This window comes from Cucurbita pepo, chromosome 1, assembly GCF_057944985.1.
Source record: "Cucurbita pepo subsp. pepo isolate OVF chromosome 1, ASM5794498v1, whole genome shotgun sequence".
NCBI classification, from domain to species: domain Eukaryota; kingdom Viridiplantae; phylum Streptophyta; class Magnoliopsida; order Cucurbitales; family Cucurbitaceae; genus Cucurbita; species Cucurbita pepo.
Window position 1 is genome coordinate 2,732,632 of NC_141798.1, and position 23,791 is coordinate 2,756,422.

General features: G+C 36.4%; 4 protein-coding genes across 5 annotated transcripts; 1 reads left to right on the plus strand and 3 right to left on the minus strand.

Annotated features, from left to right (window-relative positions):
• Nucleotides 1–980: 980 nt before the first annotated feature.
• On the plus strand, nt 981–12,560 carry LOC111801756 (uncharacterized). Of its 2 annotated transcripts, none has more exons than XR_002816185.2 (7): nt 981–1,149; nt 3,939–4,040; nt 4,395–10,691; nt 10,780–11,013; nt 11,139–11,297; nt 11,420–11,595; nt 12,102–12,243. XR_002816185.2 is itself a non-coding variant. In XM_023685900.2 (7 exons), the coding sequence occupies exons 2-7, from the start codon at nt 3,960–3,962 to the stop codon at nt 12,351–12,353; spliced, it is 7,182 nt and encodes a 2,393-aa protein (XP_023541668.2). In that variant the 5' UTR covers nt 981–1,149; nt 3,939–3,959; the 3' UTR covers nt 12,354–12,560. The 2 variants fall into 2 exon arrangements, 1 of the variants encoding a protein (XP_023541668.2); XM_023685900.2 differs by having other exon boundaries at nt 11,437–11,595; nt 12,102–12,560.
• A 3,971-nt stretch (nt 12,561–16,531) lies between these two features.
• On the minus strand, nt 16,532–18,398 carry LOC111810222 (GRAS family transcription factor). The gene has a single exon (XM_023696867.2). It carries the CDS (start codon nt 18,222–18,224, stop codon nt 16,908–16,910), a length of 1,317 nt encoding a protein of 438 aa, XP_023552635.1. The 5' UTR covers nt 18,225–18,398; the 3' UTR covers nt 16,532–16,907.
• A 2,625-nt stretch (nt 18,399–21,023) lies between these two features.
• On the minus strand, nt 21,024–21,729 carry LOC111806965 (large ribosomal subunit protein eL27y). The gene has a single exon (XM_023692558.2). The coding sequence runs from the start codon at nt 21,666–21,668 to the stop codon at nt 21,261–21,263; it is 408 nt and encodes a 135-aa protein (XP_023548326.1). The 5' UTR covers nt 21,669–21,729; the 3' UTR covers nt 21,024–21,260.
• A 1,297-nt stretch (nt 21,730–23,026) lies between these two features.
• LOC111778124 (large ribosomal subunit protein eL27x) lies at nt 23,027–23,737 on the minus strand. The gene has a single exon (XM_023657826.2). The coding sequence runs from the start codon at nt 23,638–23,640 to the stop codon at nt 23,233–23,235; it is 408 nt and encodes a 135-aa protein (XP_023513594.2). The 5' UTR covers nt 23,641–23,737; the 3' UTR covers nt 23,027–23,232.
• Between the last annotated feature and the right edge of the window lie 54 nt (nt 23,738–23,791).

Sequence of the window (23,791 nt, forward strand, 5' to 3'; positions counted from 1 at the left end):
TATTATCTAATAAACTTTGTGTGTGTATCTATATATATATATATGTATATGTATATATATATGTATGTATATATGAAGGAACAATGGGATTTTGATGCCATATTTTTTTAGGCTTACAGATTTCATCAAATAATTTTTTATTCGCATGTTTATTATTATTATTATTTGGAGAATAATTATTAACATAAAATAGGTTTATTTTATAAAAAAAAAAATATTGAAAAATTTAGGCTCAGCACCTGACACTTGTCTTTTTAATTAGTTTTTATTGTTTTAAAATTGTAATATTTTTTAATTTAAAATTTTTATTAGATTATGTTGAAAATGTATTTAAAATTCATCATAATTTAAAATTACTCGAATAAACAATAATAAAGTTACAATAAAGGTAATGTTTAACTATATATATTTTATTAGTGACTTAAATCGTTAAATTTTGTGTTTAAATAATAATTTTAAATTAAAAAAAAAAAAGCAAAATATGATCGTTGGTATGGTAATTTTTTTTTTTTTTTTTTAAGTAAAAATCATTTGATTTCATATGATAATAAAGAAGAAATTTATTTACAATTTTTTTAAAAATTGATATGTATAGCTCAAGTAAAATAAAATAAAAAAAATTATAAAAATATAAATTTCATAAACTTAGACTAAATAAGTTTGTAGCTTAATACAAACTTCTTTAATCTAAGTTAAACTTTATTGATTAAATAATTGGATGCATAGAAAGTAAATGAAAAGGAAGGGGCTAAAAATGTAATTTACTTGATAATAGAAATTGGAAAGATAAGTACATACACAGGGGGTGTAATACAGGTGGACTATTAAGAGATGATGTGGAGGGAACATCCAACGCGGCTGCTCTAGTTGGACCTATGGCTATTCTCCGTCATCCTTGCTGTTGTGGACCCCCACCTACGGGTCCCACGTTACTAATTAAAAAAAATTATATGTTAATATTTATACTAACCAACAATTTCCAGTGGACGTTCAAAAACTCGGTTACAAAAGGAATCTTCTCTCTCTCTCTCTCTCTATCTCTCTAACCACCCTCCTTGATCGGCATCTCCTCCGCCGTCTCCCCATTTTCCACGGTGTCTGAGAGCGGAGAAATCGTATTGTAAACACTACTGCCGACCAAAATTTCAGGTAACTTCATCTCTCTCTCTCTCTCTCTCTCTCTCAATCTATCTATCTATCGTCTTGCTTTCTTGGTTATTACTGCCAACTGCGGCTTTTGCGACACTATTAATTATGCAACTGCGTCTTCAGTCTCCTCCGCTTGCTTGCTTTTTTATTTTGCTTGAGAAGATCAGAGACGTTGTTCTGGTTTCGATTTTATTCTGTTTATTCTCTCTGCGCGCTTGATCTCCTTGTTGTGTAGTGGTGAATCGATTTGTTGATGTTGAATGGGCGTCTCGTTGATGTTTTTCAGATTCTTTCTTATTCTCCGTTTATTTTCTGATTTTTACTGCGATTGGATCTCATTTGATCTTCTTTTCAGTACTGCGACTCGCGGTTTCTTCTTATCACTCTTCGTGCTTCATTTCTTTTTGAATCTCGCTTTGCTGAATTGGAAATTTGCGATATCATCTCGGTGTGCTGATAACTATTAACTCGACTTTTAGATGAATTCTGTATCGATTAACTCTTCTTAAGTAACAAGGTAGAAGGATCTCAGATCACGTGAGGTTTCCTTTTTGCCTTTACTCTTCACCAAATCATCGATTCGATACCTTTCATTAAAGGATTAGGATTTTTTCTGATTCATCATTACGAATAATTCAGTGACATAAAGAGAATCGTTCGTCCTGAACATTTGAATTGCTTTATCGTTTTCACTAGTTTTATTGAGAAATATTATTCCACCTACTTTTTAGATCTCTAAAGATGAGAAGTCCAGAAAACTATTAGTTTCTTTGCCCAATTTCGTCCCTCCACATTCTTTTTGGCTGCTTTCGCTGTATGATTTTTTTTTTTTTTTTTTCTTTAGTACGTTTTCACTGAATGATCTACGGCGTAGAAGCTAAAATATTAGAGCATAACATAATTAAAATTTTAATAACTGACACATATTACACGTGGCATATGTTAAAATACTCCATATGCTGACGTGGATTGCCACGTCAGATATAAGTAAAATTCAATATTTTTCACAAAATATTCATCAGTATTTCTCTTTGATAGATGAATATTAGTTGCTTAAATCAAACCGACTGGAAAATATTAATAAAGTTTTTACAGCCAGTAAATAATGTAATGGACTCAGGTAAATAAAAAGATGCTATTATTATCAATCATTTCACAAAACCCTCCCTTTTTTTTCCAGTCACGTAGTTTGTAATGCTATGCTTACCCTTCTGTAAAGCATATAATTACAAAAAGATGTGGACCGAGTCCTCAATTTAGGATAGAATTTTCAAAAATGGGAAAAAAAAAAAAAAAAAGAAGGTGGCTGATTTGGACGGCGATGATTGAGCTGTCCGAACAGAGAGTGAGAGAAACTAATGCGTTTGGTGGCAGTGATGTTGCTGGTGCTTATCGCAACCGCATATCGGTAGTGGGGGCCATCCACTCTATAAAAACAAATGTGCATTTTCAACCCTCCGATCGGATGATCTGATCTGATCTGATCTGCTACATTTAGATTGATTTCGATTTCTGTGGCAAATTCTGACGATACGGTTTCTTCGTTTGATTTTTGCTGGCAAATGTAAAGGGTCCTAAACTACGGTCCTGACTCAAGTTCTTTAATTGAAAAGATGTTTAGCACAACAATTCTGATGGGGCCCGCTAGCTAGTTGGAAATTGTTTTTGGTCTATAATTTAATTGTTGAAAACAAAAGCCAAAAAAAAAAAACTATTGGTTCATCGTTCCTTGCTGCCGAATGGGTTTTTAATATTTTTGAGATTTTTTTTTTAAAAAAAAAGAAAGAAAAGAAAATTTGATCTCTTTGCATGTATTTAGATCTAGACATTTTCTTTTTTGCTCATGATTTTATGCGAAGCATGTCTTGTTTCCTTGCTTTGATGTGACAGAATAATATTTTACAATTTTTCTTTTTTTAATTTTATGAAATGACATAATGAAATATATTGTATGAGAGGAAAGATGTTAGAGTAGTTTTTAATTTTGTAAACTAAAAATGCTGCTATTGTAATATCCTATTCAATTGTATTTGTTGCAAATATACCAAAGATTAAAGGTGATATAGTAATATTAAATTAAATTATTATTATAATATATATAGAAGGAGAGGTTAGATCTAGAACTTCTAAGTTCAAACTGATAAATAAAATTGTTATATTGTTATATTTATATAGGGACTAAAATTATTATTTCTTTTGTGAAAATGGATTTCTTTATTTGAAGAAAATAAACTATTGTCCGTAGTACGTTTTGTCGCAAATTTGCATGTTAAGAAAATCTATCATTTAGCCAATAAATGAATTATTTAAAAAAAAAAATTAGAAACAGAAATCGTATACTGAGGGACCTAAATTATAATTCAATATTTTGTTGCAAATTTCTTTATTTGAGCGTGAGTTATTGGTACACGTGTTGATGAATGCTACGTTGAGTGTCTGGTTTTGTCAGACATATCTTCCTCGCTTCATATCTATTTTGGTTCAATTCTTTGCTTTCATTCTTGTGGAAAATTCGGAGTGTTAAAGTTCATCATGAATCTTGATGCCTTTAACGATCAGTCAATCGAATTGCTTGTTTCTGGACATACTGATTGATCTGTTTACTGCAATATTAATTAGTTGAAATCAATCAGCACCTGATTAAGGAGTGCATTTTTATGAAGAACAGGGCATAGAGCCTACTCAAAAGTGCAGAACAGAACTGAAAACAATGGCGTGCTAGAACGTTTTTCGCCTTGTAACATGGTTGACTAATTGACTTTTTTCCCCTGTTTAAATTGATGTTATAGATTAAGCAGAATAGCGCCTCTATGGAAGTTGCACCTCAGAGTTCGGAAGCCCCAGTAACCAAGGCGGCTGAGGATTCTGGAAATGATGCCAATGGTGATAAGGTCAGGCATTCCTTCTCGTGTTATTTTAATAGCTCGCTTTCAATTTGGGTTGAGATTGATGCTTATAGCAACAATGGATATAAATTTGTGTTCGCATTTATGTAACATGTTCACTTTCATATTGTCTTGAACAAACGTCAGCGACTGAAGTTCTGGTTATTCTTTACTGTTGAAATTCTGGAATGGTTGAAATGGAAACCATTTTAACGTCGTGGTATCAACAATTGGAGCTTTGATGATTGCATATCTGATAGCATGTAAACAATTAATTTTGTTTACAAATACCATAGAGAAATTGCAGTTAATTCTAGAAGTTCTTGATAGTCATGCATGGTTTCCCAAATCTTATGACAGGTTATGAATGGAGATGCAATTCAAGTAGCAAAAGAAAGTAAGAACGAAGAGGAGGAGAATTCTCTGGGTGGGGAGTTTATAAAAGTAGAAAAGGAGCCTCTGGAGGCGGAGGATACTCCTCCAGCCCAAACAGCATTCGTAGAGGAGGATAAACCAACTATTTCTGAAAGAAGTGCAAGCAATCCGAGCAGAGAATTATTGGAGGCCCAAGAGAAGTCGAGAGATTTTGAGCTTGAAATTGAGAGATTAGCTGGAAATTTGAAGCATCTAGAGTCGGAGAATTCAAGGTTGCAGGATGAGGTATTACTCACAAGTCAGAAGCTCGAGAAAAGTGAAGAAAAGTATGAAGAGCTTGAACTCGATCTTAAGAAATCGAAGGAGCAGATCGTTGAATCTGAAGAGAAATATAGCTCGCAGCTCAACAGTTTGCAAGAGGCATTGCAAACTCAAGAAGCGAAGAACAAGGAGTTGGTTGCGGTGAAAGAAGCATTTGATAGTTTGAGCAATGATTTTGAGAATTCCCGGAAGCAGATTCAAGAGTTGGAACAAAAATTGAAGATATCTGGAGATGAAGCATTGAAATTTGAAGAGCTTCACAAACAAAGTGGCTTAAATGCTGAATCTGAGGCAAAAAGAGCATTAGAGTTTGAGAGGCTTCTTGAAGCAGAAAAACTGAGTGCCAAACAAAGAGAAGATCAAATCTCTTCCCTGCAAGAAAATATCAAGGAGTTAAATGACAAGATTGCTGAAAGCCAAAAGGTAGAAGAAGCACTTCGAACTACAGCAACTGAGCTTTCTGTTGTCCAGGGAGATCTGGCGCTTTTTAAATCTCAAGTGCTAGACTTGGAGAAGAAACTTTCCACGAAGGAAGGTTTAATTGAAGAACTAACTAAGGAACTGGACATCCGAAAGACTTCAGAATCTAAGATCAAGGAAGATATTTCAGCCGTTGAAAACCAATTTGCTGCAACTAAAGAGGATCTTCGTGTAAAGATGTCTGAACTGGAAGAAATCAGGTTGAAGCTTCAGGAAGAAATGAACCAAAAAGAATCTGCTGAATCTGCTTTAAAAACTAAGGAAGCACAAGTCTCCGATATTCAAAAGGAACTTGCTGCAGCTATGAAAGATAAAGAAGAGCTTGAAGCGACTCTAGCAGATTTCTCTAGCAATGCCAAACAAATGAAAGATTTATGCAACGATCTTGAGGAAAAGCTGAAGCTTTCAGATGAGAATTTGGGAAAAGCTGATTCTCTTTTGTCTCAAGCTCTGTCCAACAACAAGGAGTTGGAACAGAAGTTGAAGGATTTGGAGGATCTTCATAATGAAACTGGAGTTGTCGCTCAAACTGCCACTCAGAAGAATCTTGAACTTGAAGAAATTGTCCGAGCTTCAACTGCATCAGCGGAAGATGCAAAATCACAATTAAGAGAACTTGAGGCTCGATTTGCAGCAGCAGAACAAAAGAATGTGGAGCTTGAACAACAGCTAAATTTGTTAGGATTGAAAAACAATGATGCCGAGAGGGAAGTTACTGAATTATCTGAGAAAATAAAAGAACTCGATACTAAATTGATCGATGTTGAGGAGGAAAAGAAGCAGCTGAATGACAAAAAGCAGGAATATCAGGATAAGGTACTGCAACTAGAATCCGCAATACAGGAGTTAACGTCGCAGCATCAAGATCTTGAGAAGGAGCTGAAGGCCACAATTGGGAAATGTGCTGAACATGAGGAACGAGCTAACATGAATCATCAACGTAGCCTTGAACTTGAAGAACTGACCCAGAGATCTAATAACAAAATTGAAGTTGCTGATAAAAGGGTGAATGAGTTGGAGTTGTTGCTTGAAGCAGAAAAATACAGAATTCAAGAGCTTGAAGGGCAATTGAGTACTTTAGAAGAGAAATGTGGGGATGCTGAAGCAGAATCCAAGAAAAACTTTGACCATGTATCTGTCTTGGCGTCTGAAATAAAGTCATATGAAGAAAAAGTAGCAAGCCTTGAAACTGCATTGAATGTTGCCAATGTAAAGGAAAAGGAATTAACTGAAGAGAAGAAAAAATTGGAAGATGCATTGAATTTGTCCAGCAGTCAGCTAGCTGAATCAGAAAATTTGGTGGAAGTCGTAAGGAACGATCTGATCATTACTCAAAAGAAACTTGAAACTATTGAGAGTGATCTCCAGGCAACTGGTATCAGAGAGGCTGAGGTGCTCAAAAAGCTGAAGTCTGCGGAAGAAAAACTAGAAGACCAAGTAAGAACAATAGAGCAAACTACTACGAGAAACTTAGAACTTCAGTCGTTACATGAGTCATTAGCTAAAGATTCTGAAACTAGAATGCTGGAAGCAGTAGCAAAGTTCACCAACAAAGAATCTGAGGCTAACTCTCTAGTGGAGAAAATTAAAGTTCTTGAAGAACAAATAAAAGCTTATGAGGATCAGATATCTGAAACCAATGGAAGATCTGCGGCTTTAAAGGAAGAATTGGATCAGACTTTGACAAAATTGACTTCTTTGGAGAGTACAAATGGTGAACTCAAAAAGCATAGTTCGGAAGTTGAAAATAAACTTTCTCAGATTTCTTCAGAGAATGAATTATTATCAGACACAAACATTCAACTCGAAACCAAGGTTAATGAACTGCAGGAGTTATTGAGCACTGCACTGTCTGAAAAGGAAACAGCTGATCAACAGCTTGCTTCTCATAAGAGCTCTATTTCAGAACTAACAGAAAAGCACTCGAGAGCCATCGAGTTCCAGTCTGTAACTGAAGCTCGTCAAGTGGAGACAGACCAGAAACTGCAGGAGGCCATTCAAAAATTCGAACAGAGAGATTCGGAGGCAAAGGACTTGAGTGCGAAACTAAAGACAGCAGAGGACCAAATAAAAGTGTTTGAAACAAAGGTTCTGGAAGCTTCAGAAAATGTTGAAGCTCATAAGAGTCAGCTCGAAGAGACACTTTTGAAAGTAAAGCAACTAGAAAGCACTGTAGAAGAATTGCAAACCAAGAAAGTTGATGCCGAAAAGGAGATTGCAGGGCTAAATGAGGCGAAGTTGAAGCTTACTCAAGAACTAGCTTTATTTGAATCTAATTTGAGTGATCTCCAGGCCAAGTTATCAGCTGCAAACGTAGAAAAGGATGAAACTGCTGAACGGCTTCAGACAGCAGAGGGCCAGATTACAATGGTTGAAGCAAAGGCTCTGGAAGCTTCTACAACTGCCGAAGCTTATAAGAGTCAGCTCGAAGAGGCTCTTTCGAAAGTAAAGCATCTAGAAACTAGCATGCTGGAAGGAGTAGCAAAGTTCACCAACAAAGAATCTGAGGCCAACTCTCTAATAGAGAAAATTAAAGTTCTTGAAGAACAAATAAAAGTTTATGAGGATCAGATATCTGAAACCAATGGAAGATCTGCAACTTTAAAGGAAGAATTGGACCAGACTTTGACAAAACTGACTTCTTTGGAGAGTACAAATGGTGAACTCAAGAAGTATAGTTCGGAAATTGAAAATAAAGTTTCTCAGATTTCATCAGAGAAAGAATTGTTAGTGGACACAAACATTCAACTCAAAACCAAAGTTGATAAACTTCAGGAGTTATGGAACACTGCTCTTTCTGAAAAGGAAACTGCTGATCAGCAGCTTGCTTCTCATGAGAGCTCTATTTCTGAATTAACAGAAAAGCACTCGAGAGCCATTGAGTTCCAGTCTGTAACTGAAGCTCGTCAAGTGGAGACAGATCAGAAATTGCAGGAGACCATTCAAAAATTAGAACAGAGAGATTCGGAGGCTAAGGACTTGAGAGAGAAACTAAAGGCAGCAGAGGACCAGACAAAATTGTTTGAAACGAAGGTTCTGGAATCTTCAGCAGATGTTGAGGCTCATAAGAGTCAGCTCGAAGAGACTCTTTTGAAAGTAAAGCAACTAGAAAGCACTGTAGAGGAATTGCAAACCAAGAAAGTTGATGCTGAACAGGAGATTGCAGGGCTAAATGAGGCGAAGTTGAAGCTTACTCAAGAACTAGCCTTATTTGAATCTAATTTGAGTGAACTCCAGGACAAGTTATCAGCTGCAAACGTTGAAAAGGATGAAACTGCTGAACGGCTTCAGACAGCAGAGGGCCAGATTACAATGGTTGAAGCAAAGGCTCTGGAAGCTTCTACAACTGCCGAAGCTTATAAGAGTCAGCTCGAAGAGGCTCTTTCGAAAGTAAAGCATCTAGAAACTAGCATGCTGGAAGCAGTAGCTAAGTTCGCCAACAAAGAATCTGAGGCTAACTCTCTAATGGAGAAAATTAAAGTTCTTGAAGAACAAATCAAAGTTTGTGAGGATCAGATATCTGAAACCAATGGAAGATCTGCAGCTTTAAAGGAAGAATTGGATCAGACTTTGACAACATTGGCTTCTTTGGAGAGTACGAACGGTGAACTCAAAAAGTATAGTTCGGAAATTGAAAACAAAGTTTCTCAGATTTCTTCAGAGAATGAATTATTAGTAGACACAAACATTCAACTCAAAGCTAAGGTTAATGAACTTCAGGGGTTATTGAGCACTGCTCTTTCTGAAAAGGAAACTGTTGATCAACAGGTTGCTTCTCATAAGAGCTCTATTTCTGAACTAACAGAAAAGCACTCTAGAGCCATCGAGTTCCAATCTGTAGCTGAATCTCGTCAAGTGGAGACAGACCAGAAATTGCAGGAGGCCATTCAAAAGTTAGAACAGAGAGATTCGGAGGCGAAGGACTTGAGTGCGAAACTAAAGACTGCAGAGGACCATATAAAAGTGTTTGAAACCAAGGTTCTGGAAGCTTCAGAAAATGTTGAAGCTCACAAGAGTCAGCTCGAAGAGACTCTTTTGAAAGTAAAGCAACTAGAAAGCACGGTAGAAGAGTTGCAAACAAAGAAAGTTGATGCTGAACAGAAGAATGCAGGGCTAAATGAGGCAAAGTTGAAACTTACTCAAGAACTAGCCCTAATTGAATCCAATTTGAATGACCTCCAGGCCAAGGTATCAGCCGTCAATATTGAAAAGGAAGAAACTGCTGAACGGCTTCAGACAGCAGAGGATCAGATTAAGTTGGTTGAAGCAAAGGCTCAGGAAGCTTCTACAAATGCTGAAGCTCATAAGAGTAAGCTCGAAGAGACTCTTTTGAAAGTAAAGCATCTAGAAAGCATAGTAGAGGAGCTGGAAACCAAGGCAATTAATGCTGAAAAGGAGTGTGCAGGATTAAGTGAGGCAAATTTGAGACTTACTCAGGAATTAGCCTCATATGAATCTAACTTCAGTGATCTCCAGACCAAGCTATCTGCTTCAAACGTTGAAAGGGATGAAACTGCTGAACGGCTCCGGACAGCTGAGGGCCAGATTAAATTGCTCGAAGCCAAGGCTCAGGAAGCCTCCACAGATGCTGAAGCTAATAAGGGTAAACTCGAAGAGGCTCTTTTGAAAGTAAAGCATCTAGAAAGCATAGTAGAGGAGCTGCAAACCAAGGCAGTTAATGCTGAAAAGGAGAGTGCAGGATTAAGTGAGGCAAATTTGAGACTTACTCAGGAATTAGCCTCATATGAATCTAACTTCAGTGATCTCCAGACCAAGCTATCTGCTTCAAATGTTGAAAGGGATGAAACTGCTGAACGGCTCCGGACAGCTGAGGGCCAGATTAAATTGCTCGAAGCAAAGGCTCAGGAAGCCTCCACAGATGCTGAAGCTCATAAGAGTAAACTCGAAGAGACTCTTTTGAAAGTAAAGCATCTAGAAAGCATAGTAGAGGAGCTGCAAACCAAGGCAATTAACGCTGAAAAGGAGAGTGCAGGGTTAAGTGAGGCAAATTTGAGACTTACTCAGGAATTAGCCTCATATGAATCTAACTTCAGTGATCTCCAGACCAAGCTATCTGCTGCAAACGTTGAAAGGGATGAAACTGCTGAACGGCTCCGGGCAGCTGAGGGCCAGATTAAATTGTTTGAAGCGAAAGCTCAGGAAGCCTCCACAGATGCTGAAGCTCTTAAAAGTCAGCTCGAAGAGACTCTTTTGAAAGTAAAGCATCTAGAAAGCATTGTAGAGGAGCTGCAAACCAAGGCAATTCATGCTGAAAAGGAGAATAAAGGGTTGAATGAAGCAAATTTGAGACTGTCTCAGGACTTAACCTCGTATGAATCTAATTTGAGCGATCACCAGACCAAATTATCTGCTGCAAATGCTGAAAGGGATGAGACTAATGAACGACTTCAGATTGCAGAGAAGACTGTAAATGAGTTGAAATCACAGCTAGCTTTCGAAGAACAGAGACTACAGTCTCAGGTTTGCAGAAAAGTTTAATTTTCAACTAATTAGTGCTATTAAAATGCTGTTATCGTTCAATGCAATGAATTATTTCTCATGATCACAGATCGCTTCAATGATGGAAGACAACAACGTCCTCAATGAGACATACCAGAAGACCAAAAACGAGTTACAATCGGAGATAGCACAGCTGGAAGGAAAATTGAAAGAACAGAGCAAAGTTGAAGAATCATTAAAATCTGAACTTGAACGTCTCAAGGCAGAGATTACAGAGAATAATGATTTTAAAATACGCCATAAAGAAGAGCTAAGTAAATCTGAAGCTCTCCGGAAAGAAGAGGTACATCGAAGTGTGATTATGGAAGAAATAAGACTGATTGCATGCTTCATTAATTATCCAATTGGTTATTTTTCTTCTGTGATTTTAATGATTTTTTTTGTGTTGAATGTGAACGATGTTATCAGCTTGAAAGCGTCCGAACAACAGCTGCTGGAAAAGAGACAGAATTGAAATCCAAATTGGAAGATTATGGACTAAAAATCAAAGATAGAGACCAATTAAATGAACAAGTACAACAACTTCAGAAAGAATTGCAGGTGGCAAAGTCGGAGATTGCTGAACAGGTTAGGCACCATGCATACCTGAAAAAAAAAAGATCTCTAAATTTCTGAGGAAAAAACATGCTGTTACAATCAAGTTTTACTGCTTGGATTGTATCAACAATGAACTTAGTTTAATTTCTTAGGACGCTCTCTTCAACAGAAAGAGAAAGGCGCTCAAAAAGAGTTCGAACGAGAAGGTTCACTTCAGCGGTCTCTTCAAGGTCTGGAAGCGAAAGGCAAAGAAATTCTTGCTCTAGAAACACAAGTCAAGGACCTCCACCACAAATTGCTCCTGGCTGAGGCTAAGTCTATACAAAAGGTTTGTTTCTACTCATTTACACTCTTAAAGAATTCTATTCAGTTTCCTAATCAACTAAGGTTATACAGTATCATTCATAAAACTAATTTTTAAACATCAATTATTATGTTGTTGATTTATATAAATGTCCTAACGAGATCATGTATGTCTTTCAATTATTAAAAAAATCTACGAATATATTTTCTGAAACAATTCTAAGCCTTGAAAGTTGAAATGAAACTCTTCGAAGTTTTAAAGAGATTTGAAAGTTGGAATTTAAATTACTTTTAGCTGAACCTACGGTAAGAAGCAATGAACTCTGGCTCCAATTTTTTTACCATATTTCGTAGTAAAAGTAGTAGGCATACATTTGTTGAGCCTAAAAGCAAAATCATGAATGTTTATGCTAAAAATAGATAATATAGTACCACGGTAGTGGTTCGTAATTCTTAACCGCATTTATGTTTATGTTCGTAATTCTTAACCGCATTTATGTTTATGTTTGGTTGAACTATTATGTGATGCAGGGTGAGGCTGATACGGAGGGAGTAGAAGTAAAATCCCGAGATATTGGATTAAACTTTTCAACTCCAACAAAAAGGAAGCACAAGAAGAACAAAGAAGCAACAGCTGCAGCAGCATCCACGCCACCTTCATCTTCTACTTCCCAAACACAGATTCAAACTACTGAGGTTTCTTCAATATCCTCATTGAAGCTTATTTTCGTAGTAGCAATTATATCTATTATACTTGGAATATATCTGGGGAAAAGGTATTAAATTTTCTTTTTTTCTTCCCTTAATTAGAAAAGACGTCCTTATTTGGAAGCCCCATCTTTGTAATATCTTTCGAGTTTTATGTTTTTAAATTTGGTTAGGGAATTGATTTTTTTTTTTTTTTTTCTCTCCCCAGCCAGCATGTAAAAGTAAATTCTATTGATGATCATATGTCTAGTCTACTTCCTGTGTAGAAGTCATTAAAATTTACTAGTTGGTTAACTGCATAAGTTAGCTTCACTTCTAATTTAACCTGAGCACAAGATTAAAAGTAATTTTAAGGGGAAAAAAATGTTTAATTGATATAATTTAAGTTTTATATGTAAAAGTATATATATTTTAATTGTTATTGAAATGTAGTATATATCATACTCCTTATAGACATAATTGATATCAATAATGTCCATGTGGACGTCTTTTTCAACTTTTTCCATCCTTTTCTAACAAAAACAAAGGAAAACAATATGATAACAAAAAGATGATACGTTAAATTCTATCCAATCAAAATTATAGCATTTCCACTACTTCTATATAATTAGGTAAAGATTTTTTAACCAAAAAAAAATATATATCCTTATGATTTAGCAAAAAAAAAAAAAAAAAAAAAAAAAAAAAAAGAGTGTACTTTTCGAGTAAATGCGTACTATCAATTCTTTTAAGTTTTTCTTAATTTTAATTTTATATTTTTAATATTGTCTTTTTCGAATGTAGTTTCAATTCATTAAAGTAGTATTTCATTATTCAAACGTGATAACTAAAGATTTGATCAAAAGTTAAAGTGGTATACACTTTGCCTTTACTTTTTGGTTCACGTGTGATTTTTCTCAATTTCTCAATTGTCTTAAATGACCATCTTTATTTTTTTGTTAGGAATTTGGTCAAAAGGAATTGTGTCAAAAGCCAATGATTTTTGGTATAATGTTTTCTCTTACTTTCTTCATTTTATTTACCCTAATAAAATGTTTGATCCCATTTTCACACATAAACTTTACTTTTTTATTAATCAAATGAAAATCTTAACAGTTCCATGGTTTAGTTCCACCAAAATTTCAATAAAAAAATATTAATGATTCCATGAATAATTATTTAACCAAAATTGAACCAAAAAAAAAACTTGGAATAATTGTCTCTTTCCCTTTCTCCTCTTTCTTACTCTCTCACCTCACCTCCCTTATCCCTTTGGTGTGTAATGTCTACATTGATATCGATAATCGTACCGATAGTGGAAGACGTCTAAAAAAGTATTTAGTTTCTATTTCAACCAATTCTTCATCATCTTTCTTTAGTTGACAATGACATGTTTCCACGATACCTGTTTTCATTTATGGAGTGTGTCTAAATGATTCTGTAAATACTATCGTGGGGCAACCTCTAGTGGTTTGGTCCGTTTTGGATGTACAAATAATAAATGATAATGTCACTAGCTGTGAGGTTTTCGAGAAATTCCCTACGAAATGTGCAGAGGTATAAGTAATGAGTGACAACAAGAAGAGAACGAGGAGACAAATGGGTAAGAGAAAGAGGAGAGAAAAAAATGGATCAAATAAATAACGTCATAGCAATGTAACCTCACAAATTAGAAGTTATTGGATAACTATTGGAGACCAGACATGTCATTTCTAAAACATCAAGGATCGAATAGAAACTAAGTTTAAATTTTCGGAGTCAGGCTATAAATTACTCAGATAAAAAAAAAAAGTACCATTTATTTTATACACTTGTTTCTAACGTCCAACGTTAATTAAATAATTAAACTCATCAAAATTAGCTTTAAAAGTCCAATATCCAAAAACATCTATTTTTTTTAACATATTTCTCGCAAATCAAATCATTTACTTAATTTTCTAAAACAAAATGATCGTATAAATTAGCTAAAGAAAGACAAAATTTGAGAAACAAACACGAAAACATAGTTTAAGAAAAAGGAATCCAATTCAACACCTTGTCCCATTCATTAGATGACATCCTTTAGGACAAGAAAAAACACAAATTAAAAAAAAAAAAAAAATGTACCAAGTTGAGGTATTGTTTTCCAACACAAAAATAATTAGGGTATGGACATATTCATTTGATGGTGACCCAAGAATTTCTTCTTATTATAAATGATGCAATAATTAATAAATAAATAAAAATAAATAAATAAATAAATAAAATGTTTTTCAACAAAGTGTTCATTGTTTTGGGTTTGATTGAAAACAACAAGTTTTTGCATTGTGTGCCAACATTCTTCCACTACTTCATCATCAACTTTTGCCCCCCTCTCTATAGATTCTCATTTTTTTTTTTAAATTCTAAACCTATTTTATAAATTATTTATCAACGAGCCATAAGGAGGGAAACCCATTTGGTCTCTTATAGTCGAGTTGTATTAGATGGACCAGATCACCTGTTATCATAGACGGACAATGATCTATTAAGATGGTGTTGATTGGACAAAAGACTCAGTCTATTAAGTGGGTCTTTAACTGCCCGTGACACATCTTTACGTGAAATCACGTAAATAATGGTTCGTTTGTATTATTCATTGACTTAAGCATGAGAGTACGTTTGGACGAAGATAGACATAAAACACGACCAAACAACATCAATCAATTGGGAGACAAATCTTAACCATTTTGACAATAACAAAATGATTCCTCCTTTGACTTAGCTTCCATTATTATGAAGTGAGAGAAGGCATCAAAATGATGATACACTGTCCTATACCACACACTAACACATCATAAATTATTAAAGAAATCTCCCTTTTTTAGTCTTACACTATTCCATCAAAATCTCTATTCAATCATTATTAACAATATATTATTAACCGAGGTGTCATCTATTAATTTCTCCGAACGATTTATAGGGTTGGTAAAAAACGAAAATTTCATTTGTTTTTCTTTCTTTTTTGGTTGCATATTAGAACGAGTCAAAGCATAGAAAGATATAGGATACATATATGATTTTTTTATTAAAGAACAAAATATCAAAACGATGATGAACTATTCTAATAGTAGAGACGGAAATCTATTTGATGTTATTTGAAACTGAAATGGTTATAAATAGAAAACTCTCGACACCCACTATATACATAGGGTGGTTTTAACAAATGGTTAGGGTTTGTTGTATTGGTTTGCATATTAGGGAAGGGAAGAAGATGGGAAAGTAGAGGATAAAAAATGGAAGTTGTTGGTTATAGAAAGAAGGTGAGAGAGTGTTTTTTTGTTGTGTTGTTGGAATGATTTTGAATTCAGTCACCAATGGGTCTCTCAGCTTTTGGGGAACACATTCAAATGGGAAACTTACTTTTCAAATTGCTCATTCACTGCTTCCAAATGTGTGCTCTTCACTTCAAGGATCTATCATTACACCCCATTTTTATCGTTTTCATTCTTGAATTTACCTAAGATTCGAGTCAAGTGTTGAATTCAATTCAAATATATTAGAACGGTTGATGAAAAATTTATGTCACAGTGACTTGAATTGAGACGTTTGTAGGTACTAAATTTGAAATAACATAGTTGTGTTGTGTTGATTTTTTTATGGGACGTTCTAGTTTTAAAACATGGATAAAAATCGAGAACAGAATAATTGTATTATTTAAAAAAAAAAATAGAGTGAAAAGATATTTCATTTTATTTTTGGAAGAGGTTAAGCAGTTACTTTCTATGATGCTTTGATCAAATCCATATCACATCAGTTTTGTCCATTAAAAAATTGTCTTCTTTTTTTCTTTTTGATGGTGGTTTGCATGCTCAGCCATTGGTTCCCTGTCAAAGCAGGCTATTATCCATTTTAATCAAAATCATGATATATATATATAGTGATAAATAAAGCATAGGTTATATGGTTGAAATCTTGTCACTTCTCTGAAACATGAAAACTAAGCTTGTTTTACTGCTTGACATTATATAATCATAGGAGCATAAAGTATGCATAAATTAACAAAGGAAAAATGTTAAAAAGTACCCTCAAAAGAAAGAAAAAGAGACAGAGAAGAATCCAATCATAATCATAGTGTGTCGTGTAAACGTTTTTTTTCAAAAGTGTAGCCTAGAAAGTTATTTCTAGAGATTTAAAGATCCGTGTACTTGAATGGAATACTCAACTTGATCGATAAAAAGAACATTGTTCCAAGAACGAACATCATAACTCAACTAGTTAAACTAAGTAAGACTGAAAAATCAGTAAATCGAATGTTGGATCCAGAAACAAAAATAATGATCTTATTCATCATGGTTTTATTCTGAAATAAACAATGATATTTTACACAGAACTAAAACCAGAGAAGCAGCAGAGATAAAGAAGTCTTACACAGCAGGTTGTTTGCTAATCCAACAATCTCCAAGTTCCCAAACTCAGTAAGTAAGACAAGCTTTGTTGTCCCAATTCTTTGCTGCTTTAATGGCCTCCTCTGTTCATCCACAGCCAGGAATAATGGCGCCATTATTGTTGTTGGCAGAGGAAGGAAGGGAGGGAGGGAGGGAGGGTTGCCCCTGCCCCTGCCCCTGCCCCGCCCCCCTTCAACCAAAATTATGAACTGCTCTAAGAAAAGCACTTGAAACAATGGGGTTTTCAATCACAGGGCTGCCAGGCAGAGGCTGTGAGCAGGGAAAGGTCCTTCCATCCGAGTTTCAGGCACCCATTTTCTTCAACCAGAGTATACCCTTTCCAGGGGAACATGCCCAGAAGCAGACTGGCCTGAGCAGCTGGGTTTCCCCCAAGAGACACGGCTCCGAACCCGACCCGTTTCAGTTCATCCCCCCATCTCTCCACCTTCACTTCTCCAGTTCTTTTGGGTCCACCGACGGCGATAATGTTCCTAATCTCACATCCCAACAATTGCTGCTCCACCACATGCCTTTCCACGCTATCCATCGCCAAACTATCACCCAGCGCGTCGAATAACGCGCTGTAATAATGCAGAGCTTCTACGAATCTTCCTAGAAAACTGCCCCCATGGCTCAGATCCTGTTCCACAATGGTGATCAGTTTAGGTTTTAGGGTTGAAAGAAGTCTCAGCGTACCTATATCGCTGCCGGTTATGTCGTACAAGCAATGGTGCATCCAGTGCACTACCACCGCCTCGCCTGCCCTCAATTCCAGTTGCTTTGGGTCCGTTAGGTTTCCGATTTTGCCTTCCACTGGATGGAACTCGAACGGCAGGCCAAGGGAGGTTGCGAAATCGGCGAGTCTCTGCCCGGTGGATTGGAGCAATTCCGAAGAGGATCCGAAGCCGGAGATTCGTAGGGATTGGATTTTCTTCGAGCGGGAGGCGAGGATGTGGAACAATCCAGGCCATTGAAGACCTTGCATTACGTCAAGATCGATAACGTGGACTCGATCTTCGCCGTCCAAGGCTTGGAAAATGGCTTGATTAGCAGTGAAGTGAGAGAACTTGATTAAGGGACTAATCGAATTGTAGGATTGCAGAGCATTAAACATCCTCTGCGACTGAGTTTGATTCAGCGTTCTAATCGACAAGGGCGAGTAGGTTCCCAAGCAGGAGCTAATCACTCTAGCCTGAAGCGCGTGGGCGAAGTACGCGCCGACGCGCTCAGGTGAGGTACCAAACGGCGAGGAGAGCTCCGAGATCTCCGGCAAGAGATCGTTCGCCTCTTGTAGATTATCCATAGCGACGCACTCAGCGCATTGAAGAAGAAGACCTAGCAGTCTCAAACCAGTGGAGTCGCTGCCATCGACAAGCGGAAGCTCTTCTTCCTCCTCGACGTCCTTCTCCCCGGAGGCGCCGGCGTGGAAGTTGGAGGGACCGGAATTGAGACGCTTGGAGGAAGGGTCGTCGGCGGAGGAGTCGGCGTCGGCGGGGCGCTTGGACGACATGGAATTGGAAGCGGAATTGATGGGGGAATGAGGGATTAAACTGCGAAGCATGATTCGGAGGAGAGAATCAAAAGGAGAGAAGCTTTTGGGGGAAAGGGACAAAGAAGGATTGAACGAGAGTTGCACACAAAATGTGTCAGAATTGTGATGGACGAATGAAGAAGGAAGAAGATAATTAAATAATTACCTTTTTTTTTTTTTTTTTTTTTCTTATCCGGAAATGCCGTTAGCTACTCCGTCTGCAGCTGTCGTTAACTGCGTTTTTTATGTTCACCTTTTACGTATTAATTTTTAAGTTTTGCAGCCCGGCCACGTCATTGTGCCACGTGTTATGTTTTTTTTTTTTAACGCCGTTTCTCCAGGCTTTTTTTTTCTTTGTTTTAATTATTAATTTATGAGATTAGTCAAATTTATGTTTCGAATTAATCATACACCTAATTTCACGTAATTATATATTTTGAGCAATTATTTTCTTTGTGAATTCTATTTACCTTCTAAATTATTATTTTGATATTTATAAAATTTGTTCTGTTTTTAAAACTAAATATAATAAATTTATGGTTTGACTTTTTTTTTTTTTTTTCAAATGTGATTTTTTAAAGTGAATTATTAAAAATGATTGAAGTAAATAAATGTATAATAATAATAATTTAAAAAAGAAAAAATGATGTGCGGGTCGGATCTTGGGTTGAGATAAGTGTAGCGGGCTTGGAAATGGGTATTCCACTTCCTATCCTTATCCTCGAAGAATGAACCATATACGTATGAATTTATCCTTAATGTGCGTAATCTATATAGTCTCATATGAACCTTATTAATTTCAATTTTATTTTTATTTTTATTTTCAATAAAAAATATTTTTAAATTCTTTAATAGTTTTCTCTCCACGACCAAGCTAACTCCGGGTAAGAAGAGAAAATCTCAAATTTAGAATTTTTGCGGGAAATCCTCACTGTTTTTCATTCAATCGCTACACCGTCAACAATTCCATGAGTTTGGGCTTCTGTTGCTGACATAAAAACATCATTTTATATATCTTCATATATGACCCTCAAGGATTTGCCCGTTTTTTATACAGGATTTGCTCGTTCCTTATACATAAAGCTTTGCAATGGTTTCACGCAACATCAGTAGGTTGATGGATCATTATCCTGATGATTTAATAAATGGTTTTACGAGGCCCAGCATCCTTGTTAGCACTCGTTTCTTTCTCTAATCGATGTGGGACACCCACCACCAAATCCACCCCCCCCCCCCCCCCCCTTTGGAACCAGCGTCCTTACTAGCACACCGCCTCGTGTCTACCCCCTTCAGTAGAAGGCTAGCACGTCGTCCAGTGTCTAGCTCTAATACCATTTGTAACGGCCTAGTAATACCACTAACAGATATTGTCCTTTTTGGACTTTCCCTTTCGGGCTTTCCCCTCAAGGCTTCTAGGGGGAGGTTGTCACGCCCATCTAAAGGGTGTTTTGTTCAACTCTCTAACCAATGTGGGATATATTGAATCTATATTGAACTAGAGAGTACATCATATCTTATATTGAATGGCTATTTGAAATGTTAAGGACTCATAGTATAATGATTTATTAGCTGGATGTTCTAAACTATGGGGGGGGAAAAGGAGCTGAATGCATAACCACGAAATGGGAAAGAAAACTACTGAATATCAAGGTAAATAAGCAATCAGTCTCGGACAAACAAAGTACAAGTAGCAGCAGATGAGCGCAAGCATAACAGTGAGAACCTTAACGAGCACAGACAGCCATACGGAATGGATAAAGTCACACAACACATGATTTCCTACCACAACATTTGATATCATATACTTAGCATCAAACAAAATATAGTCCATTTAGCAAGCAATATATAAGGGAAAGAGAATCAGATATTCAGTCATATTTACAATGGAAGATCAAGAAATGATCGGTGGAACCACGTCGAGTGATGTTAATTTTCGAAACGTTGACTGTCCTAAAGTAAGAATCAAAACATCAGTAGAATAACATTTTCAACATTCTACATGTTCATATCAAGAGTGATTATGAAGGAACAACACAATGAATAAACAAGGCTTCCCTGAAGAGGATGGCAGGATTTATGAAATGGGAAGGTTACAAATATTTGTACATCCTAACATACTTGCAATTCATAGTTCAAAAGAATTTTAAAGAATGAACAGTTTCGTTTTCAACAATAACATGTGATAATGAACACAGTTCTATCAAACCAAATAAGGTAAATTCAAATTTCAGCTCCCAATTCAAAGTTTCATCAAGCAGAGGAGAAGATCCAACCATCAGAAATAATCTGTTCAACTAAAATTAAACATGTTGGCTTGAAACTATGCAAAAGAAACACAGCCCATCTCATCTCGAAAACAATTATCCCTTCCCGGATGGCCAGAATATGAAAAACGCAATCAAACGAAGTTGATTCGACCAGTTTGACCAAGAAACATCAGTTGATTCAATTAGGTTTAGCCAAGGGGTCAGGCAGGTTACCAAAAGGTTCGTTTAAGCATTGGTTTATAGTTTTCCTTGAACCAATGGTCCATTGATTATAGCAGAACTAGCACATGCTTAAAAGTTACCCTTTTCAAACTTTGACCAAAACAGCCCGCCATTGAACATAAATTCAACAGATGGGAATGTAATTTAAGAAACTCATTGAAGATCTTATCAAGCAAAGCTAAGAACATACTATCTGATAATAAACATCTCAGCAATTCTTTACAGAAATGTTCATTTCAGTGAGAATCAGGACACCATTTCTCGATAAAATTAAAGCAATGAAACAGACAGATTCAAAGGAAACAAAAACACTCAGCATACGAATAACAATGCTATCACATAAGTCGAAATATTTGTGAAGATAAATAAGTGAAATCTCAAATGTAATATCAAAATCACAGAAATTTCTCATCCAAAAGATTAGGATACGTCCATCGAAAAATTAAACACCAAAACAAACTACCTTTCAAAATTAAACGTATAATAACTCGATAACAAAACGGAAAATAACAATAAAGCTGCTCAGTAGCCTAATACCAGAGTAATCCATAACATATCCATAACTGAACGAGCCTCTTCAGAACCTGAGCTTGGTGAAAAACCACCTGTTCTTCCCGGTCTTGAACCTCTCCTCGAATCTCTTCTTGGTCTCCTTAGCGGCCGTAACCTTCTTGTCCTTCGACTGCAAGCTATCGATGGTAACCACGTCCTTAAGATCCACATCGAGAGTGTACCTGGTGGGCATTAGGTGTCTGTAATTAACAAGCTTGATGAAGGCCTTGACTCTGGACTTCTTAGCAGTCTTCTTAGAAGAGTCCTTGCGAATTACCTTCGCCGGATACTTCTTGATCCCGGCGACCAAACAGTGGCCATAAGCACGATCCCGAGTCCCATCGTCGAAGGCACGAATGATGACCGCTTTCCGGCCAGCGTAACGGCCTTGAAGGACGATGACGGCCTTGTTCTGCTTGAGGAATTTCACCATGGTCGGATTTCTCCTCTGTGTCTTTTCCCCTTCGCGTCGGCTCCAACAGACAGCGCGGATTTAGGTTTCCCCTAAAATAGGGTAATGGGGCTTTCCTTGTGAAAATGGGCTTTCATGTGGCATTGGGCCGTGTTGAAATGGGCTTTCAGACTCAAATGGGCTTTTTGTTTAACTCAAATTTTAAAAATAAAAATAAAACTTTTTTATCACGTAAATTAATAAAGGCAAAATATATAATTATTCATAATTTATGTGTAATATTTTGAAATAATGATGGTTTATACTAAAATAAATATAGCTTAGTGATAATTGACGTGCATTTTACATTTATGGTGGGAAGTTTAGCTTTTCATACCTCGTGTTAATACTAAAAAAAAAAAAAAAATTAATTAATTTTCAAATGGACTAAACACAAACCGTATAATAAAATATATATCATTAATTAAGTTTGAGTTTACTCGTGTGCATTAACATTTATGTCAATAAGTCTAAACTTAAAAAACATGGAAAGCCTTCTTTTTAATATGTCCAATAAATTTAAAAATTAGAGTCAATAAATTTAATATGTCTAATCATGATATGGTGTGATGAGTTAGACCTAAAGAGGTACATTAACAAGCCTGCATGCATGTGTAAAGAATTAATATGCATTCAACACCGACTATAAATGAAAGTAGAGTCGAACAACCGACTATAAATGAAAGTAGAGTCGAACAACCGACTATAAATGAAAGTAGAGTCGAACAACCGACTATAAATGAAAGTAGAGTCGAACAACCGACTATAAATGAAAGTAGAGTCGAACAACCGACTATAAATGAAAGTAGAGTCGAACAACGATCATGAATTTTGGTTATATTGTATCCAAATCCAACCCTATTCAAGAATTGAAGTACAGTCCCCAATAGGTGCTTGCGCAAGTTACAAAATTGTATACTAATCCATACCCTTGACAAATCAAAATTGGAAATATAACTTCTTGAACGAAGAAGAACAGCTTCAATCACCCAAAAACATCAGTTCAACTAAAGAGATTGTCTCGAAAGTAAGCACTAGTTTTGGTCGAAGGTAACCCTAACAATGGTTTCATTACTGAATTCAACTGAATAGCCCACAAGAACATATAAATTCAAGCAATGGAAATATAATGTGTGCAGTCCGCGACAGATCATCTCAATCAACCTAAGAACAGGTCTTACTCGTATAAAACATCTCACCAACTCTTCCTTCAGTTCATCAATTGTTTAGCTCCTGATGGTTAAGGTTAGAGCTATCCAACAGTTGCAGAAATGCTCGTTTTCAGTGAGAATCAGTAGTCCAGTGTTCTAAATAAATATATGAATAACAATACTCTCATGGAAGCAGAAGTGAAGTCTCGAATGTAGCATTATAAACCCAGAAATTTCTCATCCGAAGGATTAGAGTACGTCAAGACAGAAATTAAACACCAAAACAAACTACCGATTACTCGAAAACAAAAGATGAAATTAGAAACAAAAATTGACCTCCTGAGTAACCTAATACGAGAATAATCCAGTACAAAACCGCAACTGAACGAGCCTCTTCAGAACCTGAGCTTGGTGAAAAACCACCTGTTCTTGCCGGTTTTGAACCTCTCCTCGAATCTCTTCTTGGTCTCTTTAGCGGCTGTGACCTTCTTGTCCTTCGACTGCAAGGAATCGACGGTGACGACATCCTTTAGATCTACATCGAGAGTGTACCTGGTCGGCATTAGATGTCTGTAATTAACGAGCTTAATGAAGGCCTTGACTCTGGACTTCTTAGCAGTCTTCTTAGAAGAATCCTTCCTAATGACCTTCGACGGGTACTTCTTGAGTCCGGCGACCAAGCAGTGACCATAAGCACGATCCCGACTTCCGTCGTCAAAGGCGCGAATGATGACCGCCTTCCGACCGGCGTAACGTCCTTGAAGGACGATGACGGCCTTGTTCTGCTTGAGGAATTTCACCATTTTTGGCTTCTACCCTGCTTCCCCTTGTGCCTCTCTCGCCGGCTGAAGGAACCGAAAATGATTTATTTAGCCAATGGGAATTAGGGTTTCAACCTTCGGGTTTTAGGGCTTTAAGAGTCTAATTGGGCCTTCCTTCCATGACTCAACTCTA